A 15,696-nucleotide genomic window follows, 5' to 3' on the forward strand; every position below is an offset into this window, starting at 1 on the left:
TCGACTAATCAATCCACAGAACATTTTCCCAAAAGGTTTGAGGATCATCAAGGTGTATTTTGGCAAAATTCAGGCAAGCCTGAATGTTCTTCTGGGTTAGCAGTGGTTTTCACCTCGTCACTCTTCCATGGATGCCATTTTTTCCCAGTGTCTTTCTGATAGTGGAGTCATGAACAGTGACCTTTATTGATGCAAGAGAGGCCTGTAGTTCCTTTGATGTAGTCCTTGGGTCTTTTGTGACTTGCTGAATGAGTAGTTACTGTGATCTTGGAGGAATTTTGGAAGGTCGGCTACTTCTGGGAAGGTTCGCTACTGTGCTGAGTTTTTCCATTTGGAGATAATTGCTCTCACTGTGGTTCTTCGGAGTCCCAGAGCCTTTGAAATAGCTTTGTAACCCTGCCCGAACTGATGTATTTCAATCACCTTCTTCATCATTTCAGGATTTCTGCATAGTGTGTTACTGGATAATAGGCACATATAAATGACAACATTGGGCAGCAGTGGATGTATTTTTATATATATATATATATATATATATATATATATATATATATATATATATATATATATATATATAGTAAAAAAAAAATGAATCAACATAATAGAGGTATATTGTAGCCTATTTGAATATGAAATATAAAATTCCATGTTAAGTTTTTGTCTCCTTAGGTGTGGTACAGACTGCACTGTGTAAACAAGTAGAAGTGTCTGAGTTAGTGGCGAGCTTGGAGCAGTCGAGTGAGAGACCACAATGTCCGTGCGGTCCCTTAAGAGCCACTCAGTTTAATGGCAATTCCCTACTAATGGTCCAAAACAGCTTAGCTTTACAGACCCTGCGCTGTTCACTTCAGCCATACATGCCTGAGAATAAAAAAGGTAAGATGTATTGTGTCGCATTTGATTTACCAGAATTTTTTTCTAAACTCATTTTAAGATGGTCTGTATGATTCCTGAGTGATCATTTAATAGTACAGAAGTATACAGAAAATCAACGTGTATTGTCTTGTATGTTTTTGCTCGTAAATGTATCTAAACATTGGTAGAAATCGCTTTTGTTAAGTCTGTGGATTTTATCCTTTCATGCTTCCTAAGAATACTTGATGCCAAAGCCACTAAAATGTATGAAAAACACACACTCTAAAGGACTGTTGTTTGTTCTTTTCTTTTTCTTTTTTTTTTACTTTATTAAGCGCCCCACTGCTTAAGAGCCTCTGATCTTTTGTTGCATCTAGTGTTTTCTGTTTAGATATTTCTAGTGAAATGGGACTTAAATGTGTCATCTCATGTTTTCCCTACTCTCTTTTTCCATCTCTGTTTGCTCACTGTTTGCATACAAACCCACATAAACAAAAGGCTTGTGCTTGTATAATGCAATATGGAACAAGGCCAAGTGTTCAGTGACCCAGCTGCTGCAGTGTCAGACTTGTGTGTCTGACCACGCTGATTGTGCCGTTATCATGGCAGCAGAGGTTCAGCACCCTAAGGACCCTGATCTTGACCAGGTAGTTTCACTGTCAAATTTTATGTCAGAAAAAGAATTCTTGTGGAAACAAATATAAAGCTATAAACCGTAATCAATACAATATCAGCAGCTTGCTATTATTTTAGCAACAGGATGCTTAATCACAGGTTAAGTTTATTAAGACCATGGTCTTAGGCTTATTTTATCTGAAATAAAAATTCTGAATTCATTGGCCTTAATAAGGTTTTACAGGGTCATTCATAAGTGCCTGTATTAAATGCAGTGGTTTCAATGTAATATGGTGTCTGGAATTATTTCCTGCTGATCTGAATAATTAATGAGCAATTATTTACAACTATGATTTTTTGTTTTTTTGCATTTGGTAATTGCATTAAATTACATTATATTACACACAGACAAATATACACCCAGTGGACAACACAGGGTCACTTGCATGAACATGTCTTAAACTAAGGTTAATGCTTGCTACCTGCTATTGAGCTAACCTGCGCGGAGATGTGTTGATTTTATATTGCTGAACCAGAACTCGATAACTATGGTACATGACTCAATTTTATAGCATGATGAATTAAAGTTATGAATTCATGAACCTATTTACATTGGTTACAACAGGCTAAAAGTGAACCTTAAGTTCTAGATGTAGCAACATTACCTTGAGTCTGAGTGGACCATAAATTTGTCACTGACATGCACTCTCTAGATTTTGAGGGTTTGAATCTGCATGAATTTGTCTGTATGTGGTCAGCCAGAATTGCTCTGTAGATACTCTCTGTTGATTTATTGTAGTTGACACTTCAACCAAAAGGCAAATCTTACTATAGTTGAAACACCCCCAGAACCCACCTGCAATTTTGCAAAGCACCTTAACCACAATCTGGATGAAATTTGACTTTTCTGTAATCTACAGTCACTTGATGGAAGTGTGGAAGTCCATTGAGGCCATGTTGTTTCATTTGGTTAACAAAGGTGTCTTTCTGGCAACTCTGATCCAAATGTTTAGAGCATGCAGTTCCTTCTGTAGAGTTTGTTCAGAAATTGGTCTGTGCTGTCCTTCATTAACAGATCGCAGTGTTTTCTAGCTTGTCTTATATCAGCAGCGAGACTTTGGACCATTGTATATAGACCAGTTGAATCGTCTATTGTGACACACCTCCAAGTATGTCAACTTCACTTTGATGCACAGCCATGTGAAAAAAAACAAGTACAACCCATGGTAATTGTTGGCTTTTTTGACATATTTGGACAAGCAAACATTTGATCATCTTTGAAACAGTACCTATTAATAAAGTTGATGTACTTAAACAAAACTAGCTTTTTCAATTATTTATTCAACAGAATTATCAATAGATGTGACATTCTTCTGTGGAATAAGTAAATACACCTTTGGCCTCAGAAACTAGTATTGTCCCCTTTAGCAGAAAAACTTCTTGTAGGCATTTTGTGTAAATGTCCACCAGTCTCTGACATTGGCTTGCTGGAATTTTTGACCACTCTTCCATGCAATATTCTTTCAATTGCAAGATATTTGATTATTTTCCTGGATGTTTCAAATCCCCCCACACATGCACTTTGACACCAACAGTTGCAGCACTTACTAGCAGATCCTGTGATGAAATTTTAGGGTTCTTGGAGACTTCTTGCATCACATGGCCTGCTCTTGGGCTGAATTTGCTGGGAAAGCCAGTCATGGACAAATTGGCAATCGTTTGAGATCTGTGCCACTTGTAGATGATTTTCCTTATAGTGGAATGATGTATTCCAAATAATTGGAGATCAGAGTCTGGCCAAAAATTAGCAATCCGATTTCATGCTGTATTCATAAATATGCGCATCCTATTGACACTGTACAATAAGGCACTTGTATTAGTGGCTAAATTCTTCCTGTCCAATAATAGCAGTGCCTTATTGTACAATAGGTTTTGAAATTTGTCACCAAGTAATGTAATTTAGCATAAAACTGAATTGCTAGTTTTTGACCAGACTGAGGATGCCTTTTGTGTCTTTGTGTGTTCAAGTAAAACTCATCATGTGTTTAAGTGTGACAACTGTAGAGTGCTTAGGAGCACTGTTTTACCTTGCCTGGAGAAAAAAAATGGATGAAATGGAAAATACTGTAGATGACAATTAGATAACTCTAAATCTACTTCAGTCAGTGGAAGAGACAGCATGTGTGTGCCGTTTCTTTCCTTTTATTTGTTAATTCATTCATCATGCATCCAATTGTCTTGAACTCGCTGTTCCAAGTAAAAAAAATTTTATATGTAATTGAGGTCCAGTGATTTTGCAACCCAGTCAAAGTGTCCCAGTCTTCCATCAGTCTCACACAGGTATGGCCTTGTGTACTTCAAAGTTGTCTTCCTGGAATGTTAGAGCATTAGTGTTAGCCACTGCTATTGGTGGTTGCAACTCATTTGTTGTCCCTGTGTGTGCGTGCATGCGTGTGTATGTGTGTGTATTGTATTAACTTTTTACTCTCTCTTCACCTTTGTCTATAAGGTGATTATACCAAGTGCATGACCAGTGCTTTGCTTTCCCCATGAGATAAAAGAGCCTTTAAAACTGTCTCTCACATGTGCTACTGATTTCTTGGAGCATTGAATGGAGAGTTCCAGCAGTTCACATCTCTGCTCTTGCTGCCACATTGCAGTTCTGAATGTAGCTGGGATTATCTGAGCTATTTGCTTGGCAGTCTGCTGGCTGCATTAAGCCTTGGTTATGGCTTCTGTTGGAAGAAAGAACAGTCCCTCCCATGTAAGGTGCTAAATAACTGGCTTCCTCTGGGGTTCTTTCCTGTTCCCCAGGTATCAGACTGGAATTTCTTGAGCTGTAGCATAAATCAAGAATTGTAGAAGTGGTTCTTGCAGACAAGCTTGTTAAACTGTAATAGAGATGCATATTTTTTGCCTAGGCAATTGCTCTTTTTTGTATAATAAAAAAAGAATCTGCATGCTTTTTATGTTCTGCTTTGATCTTTTTCAGAGTGTATTTCTTTTTGACTTTTGGTTAGTCTGAATTTGCAATTATTTCCAAGTATCTATCCACAATAGCCACAGAGTAAAATAAAAATGCATTAGCATACTAAACCTCTCCGATAATACATCTATAAAAATATGCACTTCACATATACATGACCTCATTGAAGGAGTACTCTGAGCTTTAGTTTGGCTTATTTATGTTATATTTATAGGTCTCCTTTCAGTTTAATATATTCATTATAACAGAGGCAGGTAAAGGGTAGTTAAATTCTTATAACCCACATTTCTTGCCTAGACATATGTTAAGAACACTTAGGCATGATAGGGGCAAAATGTTAAAAACTTTCTTCTTCAATCATTCATTGATTCAGCTTCCGTTACCACTTTATCCTTGTCAGAGTCATGGTAGATCCAGAGCATATCCTGAGATCATTGGGTGTGAGGTGGGGATACACTCTGGGTGGGGCACCAGTCCATTGCAGGGCACCATGCACATTCACACCCACATTTACACACACAGGCAATTTAGAATCACCAATCCACCTACCAGAATGTTTTTGGTGGTGGGAGGTGCAGGGAAACCAGAGAACCCAGGAAACTCCACACAGACGGCCCAAGCTCAGGATTGAACCGGGCACTGAATGCTACTCACTGCACCATCACATAAAACAATAAACATTTGTTGCCTTGGTTACTACCAAATACTATTATGCACTGTGAAAACTGTCTACTTCTGATGTCTGTTGTTTGGCCTTGTTGTAAAGCATAGGCTGTAATGGGAGTGAACAGATTCCAGCATGTCAGGCATAGTGCTTATGTTTGTAGAAGAGAGAAAATCTTTCTTTGGTTTATACAGACCTGACTCCTACCTTCCCTGAGTATGCGTCACAGCTTGCAAGTCAGTGAGGGAAGGAAGTGAAAAAAGAAAGCTTTGGCAATACTAGGGAGCAAAGGTGCCTATGCCCTCGAGACTGTAGGTGGTCCCTGCTTATGTAAATATTAGAAGTGCTGAGGCATGGTATGTCAAAACACGCAGAGCTTCAAGTGCCACACTAATGAATGGAGCCACATGTGAAGTGCCATTGCAGTTTGTTTAAGCAAATGAGCCCTGCTGACAGACATCTGCCTTAATGTGCAGGCTGAGACAACTCTCTACCTCTCTCTCTATCTCTATCTCAGAAAATAATGTATGCATTCTCCCCCTTCCCATCTCCTGTTCAAGCCTGGGTTTCATGTGGAAACCATCTTAGCATCCTCCTTGCCTCATCACTATGTGCACAGCAGGCAATTTTAGTCATGGGAAATCATGGAAAAATCTACTGTTTATTTAGGACTATTTGAGCTACTTAAATCCTTTCTTCTGTATTTATTTCAACACACTTGTGGTGTCTTGGTCTCTCAGATTGAGCAACATTTTCATAATTGTAGCATTCCATGGGTGGAAGGTTGAAAACATTTAGAGAGCTTTAAATTTGATAAATAATGGAATTTAACCAATTTAGTGTATATGGTAAGGTTATTTTTCTCATTTGGGGTACACCATTGTGAGAAACACTTTTCCTTGGCCAATTTATAAGATATACAGCCCCCTTTACCCCATCGTCAGTGTAAAAGGACCACTGTTGAGCAGATATAATTTGGGTGATGAGCCATTATCAGAACAACAATGGCACTGATATGCATGGCATTTTACTTGGTGTTGTCTTGTGATTGTATTAGTCACTGCTGCGTATATATTCCTGGATATTCTCCCTAACACATCTACTTTTTGGTGCACTTTTTAGTTGTAGTATTAAACTATAGCTCATTTTTTTCATGTACATATTTGTGTTAAGCCCTTGATCAGTACTCAGTTTTTTCTTATTAGGAATGAGACCAAATTTATGAACAATATTCAATATTTTAGAGTCTTAAAATAATGTATTAGTATGTTAGGTGTTTCTCAGTGTGATTTTAATACTAATGACATGAATTACATGTCTAAAATATCTCAATTTAAGACACTGCTGGCATGTAACTTGTGCAATAATTTTAGCCCAGTCATGGTAAATGTGTAAATGACTCGCTGCTGTGAAATAAAGACAATTTTCCTCCATATCTGTACAATCTGAGATAGACAGAGGCTTTATACTGTGGATGACCCATATAGTTGGGGGTCATCCATGATGTACAGTCTTTGGAGATATGTGAGAAAAGAATTTCACTGTACTGTACTTGTATATTTGACAATAAAGGCTGTCTTTCTAAATGGTAGACGGGGCATATTTAGTTTTGATTAAACTTTAATTACAGCTCGTACAGTCTGAAGCAGGACCTCTCACACTGCAGAGGATAAAGGCTTAATGTTATGTGGCATATATGTAATTTTTATGCATGTATGCAGAGCAGTTTGAATATTTGTACTATGCCTTAAAAATTCCAAAGAGTAATTCTGTGCGAATTGCCCATCTTTAATACTCATAAACAAGTACCATGAGAAATGGTCCAAATAATCACCCAAATAATAATTGGTAGGCGTTGGTCCAACAGAATAGTCTTCATGTGGAGAAATTTTATTTTTGGTGATATTGGAGATTTGGGTATGACCAGTTATGTGATTTTGGAGCTCCAACAATATGAACTATGACATATCTGTAGAACTCCATAATGAAGCTCAACTTGACTTGTGCAGGCTTCTCACCTGGATCACACCAAAAACAAAATGGTGTCAGAACACCCTAGAGCCTAGCTTCTTTTGTCCATAAGTGGTAATGCCTTAGAAACTGAAAATATTTTGCGTTATCATTTTCCAAAAAGGATGAAAGGCACTTAGGTCGTCAAAGGAGGCCTGCACTGGGACTTTGTGTTTTCTGCCAAGCAAAGGATTACCTATGTAAAAGAGCAGAGGGAGGTGTTAGGACAGGTGTCTCTCAGCATTGAGAAGCTCAGCTGGCAGGAATCCAGACCCACGCACGCATCCGCAGCTCCCCTCCCTTCCTCTTCGTGTCAGTGCATAATACCTGTAGGCTGCCTGACAATAGGAGCATCACTGGCAAACCAGGAGAACACCTCAAAAGCAAACAGCCACCGGTCAGTCACAAAAGCAAACCGGGGACTGCTGCACCTTTGTGCCTCTGTGTGTCTTAGTGCAATCACAAAGAGCTGCAGTCCTGCACAGCAGGTGTCACATTAAAGTGCTGCTTTGATGCATTGTGTTTTTCTGTTGCTCTGCTGATCCATGTTTGCTTTCTCCCAGTTCGTTTCCAATCACAGCCAACACAACATCGTTTTTTGATCTGACAGGAAGGTGCTGTGCCTAGCTTTGTTAATAAGCATATTTGTAAGGAGTGATGTAAATATTATCCCATCCTTCTTTCTTTATTTGTGTTGAAACTTGATACCCAAACATACACGTCTTTATCCCTTATGATATAATGTTATAATAATTATATAAATCATGTCACTTACTAGGATTTAATGCTTCATAAATTCTAAGCCTTGGTTATGAAAGTAAATCATTATACTTTAAAAAAAAAAAAAAAAACATTTTTTATATAAATAATGTTTGGATTCATGAGATTCTGTATTTGCAACCAGGAGATGTCAGTATTCTCCGGAGTAAAAATCTTTCTCTGTCTAGTGCCAGGGCCACCTCATTGCCAGCAAGAGAGGTACATTTTTGGTATGCTACATGTATGTGAACCTCTCACCCAAAGTTACATTCTCTTTGAGAACAATATTTTATTGTGTGAATAAGTTTCAATAACATATTACAATTAGATGCTTTTTAATACCAAACTAAAAGTTAATCTTCTGTTATGGCATGACAAACTCACAGCATGATATCTGAATAAACATCTCTCTCGCTGAGAATTTCTTCATGAGAATCGATACTTTCTTGATCTCTTGAGCAGGCCCTCGGTGACAGTAATTATCACAATTTAATTTTAGCCCTTACAGTCTCTTGATTCCCTCCATTGCAGTGTTTGCTGTTGTGCTGTTAAACAAGGTTTTGAGGAGATGATGGATTGTCACAAGTGGAGTGAACATGTCGATAATTGCCATGCTGTAGATCCTGCAGCGCCAGGGAGCTGAGCATCTCTGTAAAGCTTTGTTTGCTGGACGCACTAAAGCTGGCAATAATGACAAGACAAACAGGATTATTGACAGGGATACAAAAGGTTCTTTAAGGGTGTCTTAACCAACTGTGAATGAAGCACCTACTCTGAACACTGTGGGAGGTACATGGCAATAACATAGGCCAGGTGAAACATTTAACCCTATGCAGTACAGTCAGATCTATGCTGTTTATCCACCAATGGTGAGAAGAGTTGCAGAGAATGGCTTCCTGTAGAGCAGACTGTCAGCATTGAGAATGGCAAGATGACTCAGATCCCAGTAATTCACCATTAATATCAGACGGTGCTTCATTTTGAAGTATTATCATTGTATATTTTTTGGCTTTCATTTTTGTCCCATTTGTGACCAAGTTTCTGCTCCTCAATTGTGTTTTTCTAATTATTTGTCAAGTTATGCCATAAGCAGGCGATATGGTTGCATGTGCTGGTTGTTACAAAACCAATACAATCTGCCTTCGTCTTTTGGCACGCCAGTGCTCTCCCATTGCTCTCTTTCCTGTTATCTTAGTTGAGCTGCAATGGCCGGAACACTCCCACCTCTTTTACTTCCTTAATGCAGCTTGTCTTTAAGGAGGTAGGGGGTGCTGTTTACTAACACATCTCGCTGTGTGAATCCTCCACTTTTGGTCCTTCGTCATCAGATGGAAATGACTGCTTGTTTACAACCTCCAAGGCCCTTTCAATCATTTGCTTGATGGTGAGTGAATGCCATTTTTGCAAATGAGCCCCATGTCTTCTAGCACCAGCTTTGCATAGCTGTTCAAACTTTCGTCTAGGTTGTGGCAATCAGCAATACAAATACAGGCAAAAATCTCTCTTTTGTGTTTGTCTGATGTATTTCTGATCTTTTCTCTGAGTCTACTTCATAGGCCTTATTGAAAATAAACAGGATTCATTTAAGTAGAAAGCCATTGTGTTCAGCTTTGGAGGGATCTCACATTTTGAAGTGTCGGGAAGATTATGAAGATGCTTTTGTGTGTTCAGAAAGTGCAGGAAAGCACACACTTCAGACACGCAAAAACTAATGGAGTGCCTAGAACAACATGGTTTCCTAGGAGACTAAGTAGTAGTAACACAAGCAAGTGGGAACCAACAACAACCTGTCAACACACAATGATGTGTGAGAGTACTTGACTAGGCCTGTGCAATCTGTTGGAGCCTAATTTTACTCCGGTTTGCGCAAACAAGTGGGGCATAGTTTTTAGAAATTTAACATAGAACAGCATAGTTAAACCACTTTGCATCATTTTTTTTGTAAAGAAGATGAGAAAGAATTAATGTCACATTAATAGCAGTTTTTTCTCACAATAATTCATTACATCTCTTTGATTTCATCTGTAAGCTCACATTGTTTTCCATGTGACAAAAGAATACAAATGATAGTAAGTCATGCAAGGCTGTGTCCTCCTCCATAGCACTGTCTCCGTCATAAGCCTTTTGTTGTTAGCCCTGCTCCGGTGTGCACGCTAATGGATGATTTAAATTGCCACTAGTCAATATTTATCTGGCCGACATTAAGAGAAAAGGGAATTGCTTTATGTTGAGAATTTGGTGCCACTAATACTAACTGCCAATAGCTGCATGGGTGTTACTTCTAAGGCAGAAATAAAGCTCAGGGATTCCCCTCTCGCACATGCTGTCACTTGACAAATGAGCTCTGCTCTCTCTTGTCCTTATGCACACAGTGCGCTCACACACAAACACCCAGTACACACAGACAAACACAGGCACAGGCTATGCGACTAATCTGAAGTGTAAACAAGGGAGGAGCACACAGGGACTACAGTGATGTATTGACTTGGGATTAAAGCTAATGTGGTGGTCTTAAGCCGAGAGAGAGAGTGTGTGTGTTTGGGGGGTGGGGGTTCTGCTTTTTTCTCAATGTGTATTTGAGTTCTATCAGTCGCTGGTAGAGTGTCCTGTCACCTATCAGTAATATTATCATCTTGTTCAAAGATTTATATCCCCCTGGCTCTTAATGTATCGTGTTGCCTTCTTCATCATCATCAGTGAATGTTTGTTTATTGTGGACTGTATGTAAACATCTGTTATGTGAAATAGCGTATTCAGGACAGTACTAAATAAAAAACATGGGATTTTTATGATCCTTCTTATTTTAACAGTATTAAGATCTAGCAGATTCTGCAAGCGGTGTGCAAATTTTTGGGCACAACTTTACCAGTTATGGAGATAAACGATTAGTGACTTGGTATCTTGGACCTTTTTGTGTTATATTTGTTGGTTTGTTTGATGCCTTTGTTCATTTTTTTCTACTAAGTCTCTTAATTGTCTAATAGCTCTGCCAGTACCTGTCCTGTATATTCATATCGTTGATTTAAGCTGGTGACATCCCATGGCGTCTTGTCATATTTAACAATAATTAAACAGTTACTCTTCCGTTCTCACACTTTGGTTCTTAATTCATTTCAGCTTGCTTTATTCAGCATGCATTATTCAATCAACAAAGATTTGGATACTTACCCAGGATGTCACCTAATCCAGCATTAATCATACACTGCTCCCTCCTGTGTGGTATGGTACAGGAGTGCTTGCTAACTTGGTGGATACAGAATATTTCAGCTGTCAGGATATAGAAGGCTCGCCTAAATTTGGCGAAAGCTTAAATGTAGAGGAGAAAAGCTTTATCCTGGTGGGGACTGAATAAATATTACTTTGAATAATATGAAGTAAAATGTAATGATGATTGACTTTTGTTTGTTTGTACTACCACACAGTTTTTTATTATCTGATTTGGAACTCTTTTACCCTATAGTTTTAATTAATTCCGTATTTAGAAAATATATATTTAAAAAAAAAAAAAAAAAAAAACATTGTATTTGTGCACTTTGGGTCCCTGGGATATAACTGAAAGAACACCTTAAATTTTTGGAATTCCTTACCCATCTTTCTGATTATCCAGCTATAAAAGATATTGTTGGCACTCTAGTCCTTTCACTGTATCTCTGCATTCCAGCTGCATCAGATGGTGAGCCAGAGGCTGTCAGGTTGGGGGAGATGATGAGATAAAACACTGTCTCAGCTTTTCATGAAAATTTACTCAGATTTCTCAGGATAGCAGAGCTTGGTGCTTGACGCCTGGCGGTCCTTCTTTTAACTTTGGTTCCCCTGGAGTTGGGAGGCACGGAACCTCACATAAAAAGCTACCACTTTGTCATAGCAGTGTATACACCAGTAAGGAGTGTATAGACAGACAGAGTGACTATCTTTCTCACCAGCATTGGCACATGCCAGTTCAGTTTGACCTATCTCCCCAGAGACAGAGATGAGTCATTAAGTGACCTCATTTGTAATATAAGTAAACATTCATGAAAACACTATTGTTGTGCCTATGCAGTAAGACTGTCATTGAGATCAAGTCAAAGTGGCCTAACTAGTCATAGTAGTCTCAGTGATCTGCATAGCCGCATTAGCACTGAGCACTACTTCAAAAGCTGCAACATGGATTTCTAGAGCTGCACCTTGAGGCACAGAGGGTCAAGCAGCCCCGAGACCACCCAGAACAAGTTTATCAATCGGTGCAAATCAAGAATCAAAGGAGCAAACATCCCTCTCTTCAAAAAAAAATTACCAGGCACACTGAAAGTGAAAAGGTGCTATACTCAATCCACGGACAGCAGACAGAGTAATTCCAGCACTACTAGCAACCAGTGCACAAACCCAACCCATGACAAAAGAACAATAAAACAAAAGTCAAACACAAAAGAGAAAAATGGGTGGAAGAAAACTCCAGAGGTGGGAGCAAATAAGGTGTGAAATGGCATCAAAATTGCACACAGCATACCCTCAACTTGAAAATGCAAATAAACCAACTATATATTTTAATTTGTTACAGATTGATCTGTGTGTCTAGATAACTAATAAATAAAAAAAGTAGCAGTTGTCATTATGGAGCTCATACTGGCAGGATAGTGGTTCCCAGTCACTAGTAGTGTCTCCTGTTCTTACACACCTGATACAATGATTTGGCTAACTGTCATGTGCTTTACACTTGAACCAGGCATGTTAGAGCATGAAAAACATGAAACTGTAGGTTATTGAGGCTTGTCAACTACAGAACTTGCCAAATGCAATTGTAATGAGAGTGCTCACCAAGTGGTCTGCCTCATTACTGGACAATCTACAAACTGCTATATAGAGCTCTAAGGAGACGATGCAGTTATTTCATTCTTTACGTATTATAATGACTCCTTTATATGGTGAAGGTGTAAAGTGCCAGAAATAATCCAGGGTGTGTGTGTTTTTGTATGTCTACATATGTCGAAGTCTTGAACAATTATCTCCTTTGTCATCATCTTACCAAGGCAGACAGCTATCTGTGCCATCGGGACTGAAGCCTGAAACCTACTATCATAGTGAAGAATTCCCTTACTAACACTTTCCTGGCACTCTAGCAGACTGTGCACAATTTCTTCCTCCAAAACAGACATTCTCATTCCAAATGTCTATGCAATTTCTTGATTCTGTAGATTCTGTTTTAATGTAATGGTCATTTGGAGATTTCCTGTGTGCTGCATGTTTATGCCTGAGGCCTGATGATCGTGAGCTTGCCTTAGAAATTCTTCATCTGAGGGATCGGAGATTAGTCATATGTGTGCACACTCACATACTCTGTCACTCTTACACACTAGCAGCTTGCTTATAAGCAAAGCAGTCATGTTCAACTATAGTGACCATATTAACCATACATTAGGGAATTTTATGCAATTTAGTATCTATAGAAACTATATGTTGGTGCTTATCTATCTTTGAGATCTCAAACAGTTAGGGAAGGTGTTGCTGTCTCTCCCATTATCACCTGAAGGGCAATTATAAACTGTCTGAGAACACTATTCCTTTGTGATGAGTGTTTTTCACTTTTTTCCCAGACAGTGCTGCCAACACAAAATTAGACTCACACAAATAGTCAGTTTTAATACAGGAAGCACATTCACCATCGTTCAAACACATTGAATGATCTGACCTCACCTGCTTACCGCCCTAGTGTTGTTTGCATAACGCCTCCACAAACATTCCTCTTTTCACACCACGAGTGCAGTAATACTGAAAGATAGCATGATTAAGACGCTGAAGGCACCATCCGTTCCCGATCTTGTGTTTCATTTGTTGCTGTTTTTCCATGCTGGCATTGGTGTCCAAGTGTCTCCGAGATTAAGAAACAACACAAAAAAAACTTCTTAACCATACCCTTATTCAGATTGACTGTAAACACCTGAATTCTTGTAAAGGATTCACTATCTTTTTCACTCCAAATTTTCATACCACCATGTGGATATGTAATATGTCTTATGGGCATGCTATATAGGTAGGATTTTCAAGTACAATAAAATAGAGGTGATGACCAAGAGGCTTCAGTTTGCGACAGCTTAAGCTCATGAGGAGGATGACTTGCAAAGGCTCACTGGAGCCTGAATTAAGGGAGGGAATCACTAAGTTTGTCTTTCTTTGTAGGCTTACAGTAGGATGCTTAGTGTAAACCAGTATGCCACTGATAGTTGTCCATGGGCTCCTATGCCTTTGGTTTGGCATAATTTCTAGCTAGAGGTATATGAGCACACCCCAATTTATTGACAAATATCAGGAAATGAAAGCTGAAATTCTGATCTATTGTCTCATATTCATGTTTTGATGAATATACAATGTCTTCAGTGTATAGCAACCAAAATAATTGGCCTTGCTTTTCCAGTAATTTTGGAGGGGACTGTAAGTAAAGAATAATTCACAAAAGGTCTTGCTGTTATATGACAACAATGCATGCCTGGTGGTGTGATGACATGTTTTTTGGGGGGGTTTTGAGTAAGAGTCAATCAGTATGGCTAATCTTGACTTAGCAATATTCTGCCATTCTTCCTTGCAAAAGCATTCTAACTCTGACAGATTGTCTGTGCGTCTCCTGTGCATAGCCCTCTTCAGGTCACCCTACAGATTTTTGATTGGATTTAGATCTGGACTCTGGCTGGGACATTCTAAAACCTTGAACTTGTTCTGATGAAGCCATTCCTTTGTTGGTCTGGAGATTTGGTTTGGGTCGTTGTCATGCTGAAAGGTGAAATTCTTCTTCATCTTAAGTGTTTTAGCAGACGGCGTAAGGCTTCATGCCAAAATTGACTGGTATTTGGAGCTATTCATTATTCCCTCCAACCTGATTAAAGCCCCACTTTCAGCTGATGAAGAACAGCCTCAAAGTATGATCATTCCACCACCATGCTTCCCTGTAGGGATGGTGTGCTTTTGGTAATGTGCTGTTTTGTTTTTGTTTTGTTTCTCTTGGTCACATCAGACCATAACACATTACATATGGTTGTGGGAGATTGAATGTTTTTTTTGTTTGGTTTTTTTTTGGTTAAAAAAGGGTTCCGTTTTGCCACCCTACACCATAGCCCTGAGATATGAAGAATTCAGGAGATTGTTGGCACATGAAGGGAGCAACCAGTACTTGCCAGAAATTAATGCAATTCTTTTATTGTTGGCGTAGGCATCTTGGAAGCCTCCCTGACCAGTTTTCTCCTAATCTTATCATCAATTTTTAGAGGGAAGACCTGTTTGTAGTAGTGTCATTGTCGTGCCATAGTTTCTCCATTTGTTGATTATTGTCTTTACAGTGTTCTATGGTATATCCAATGCCTTGGAAAAAAAAATTGTAACCCTCTCCTAATTTATATTTTTCAACAATGAGATCATGTACCTGCTTTGTAATGTCTTTGTAGCCCATGGCCACAACGGGAAAAGTTGGATGTTACAGTCACAGCTGTACTTTATCTGGGGGGTATTCATTCACTTTAATTGATGACAGGTGTATTCTAACTAGTATTTACAGTGAGGGGAAAAAAGTATTTGATCCCCTGCTGATTTTGTCCGTTTGTCCACTGACAAAGAAATGATCAGTCTATAATTTTAATGGTAGATTTATTTGAACAGTGAGAGACAGAATAACAACAAGAAAATCCAGAAAAACGCATGTCAAAAATGTTATAAATTGATTTGCATTTTAATGAGGGAAATATGTATTTGACCCCTCTGCAAAACATGACTTAGTACTTTGTGGCAAAACCCTTGTTGGCAATCACAGAGGTCAGACATTTCTTGTAGTTGGCCACCAGGT

The 15,696-nt window shown here is 38.7% G+C and overlaps 1 protein-coding gene across 4 annotated transcripts in view; it reads left to right on the forward strand.

The window, feature by feature from the left end:
- The window catches only part of brip1 (BRCA1 interacting helicase 1), a 65,224-nt gene that overhangs the window by 42,572 nt on the left and 6,956 nt on the right, over positions 1 to 15,696 (forward strand). For all 4 annotated transcript variants that reach the window (XM_017491656.3, XM_017491655.3, XM_017491658.3 and 1 more), the window contains 2 exons: positions 670 to 876; positions 1,354 to 1,502. In XM_017491656.3, the coding sequence (XP_017347145.2) occupies positions 670 to 876; positions 1,354 to 1,502 (356 nt within the window). The remainder of the gene's footprint in view (positions 1 to 669; positions 877 to 1,353; positions 1,503 to 15,696) is intronic.

Source organism: Ictalurus punctatus, chromosome 17, assembly GCF_001660625.3.
Source record: "Ictalurus punctatus breed USDA103 chromosome 17, Coco_2.0, whole genome shotgun sequence".
Taxonomy (NCBI): domain Eukaryota; kingdom Metazoa; phylum Chordata; class Actinopteri; order Siluriformes; family Ictaluridae; genus Ictalurus; species Ictalurus punctatus.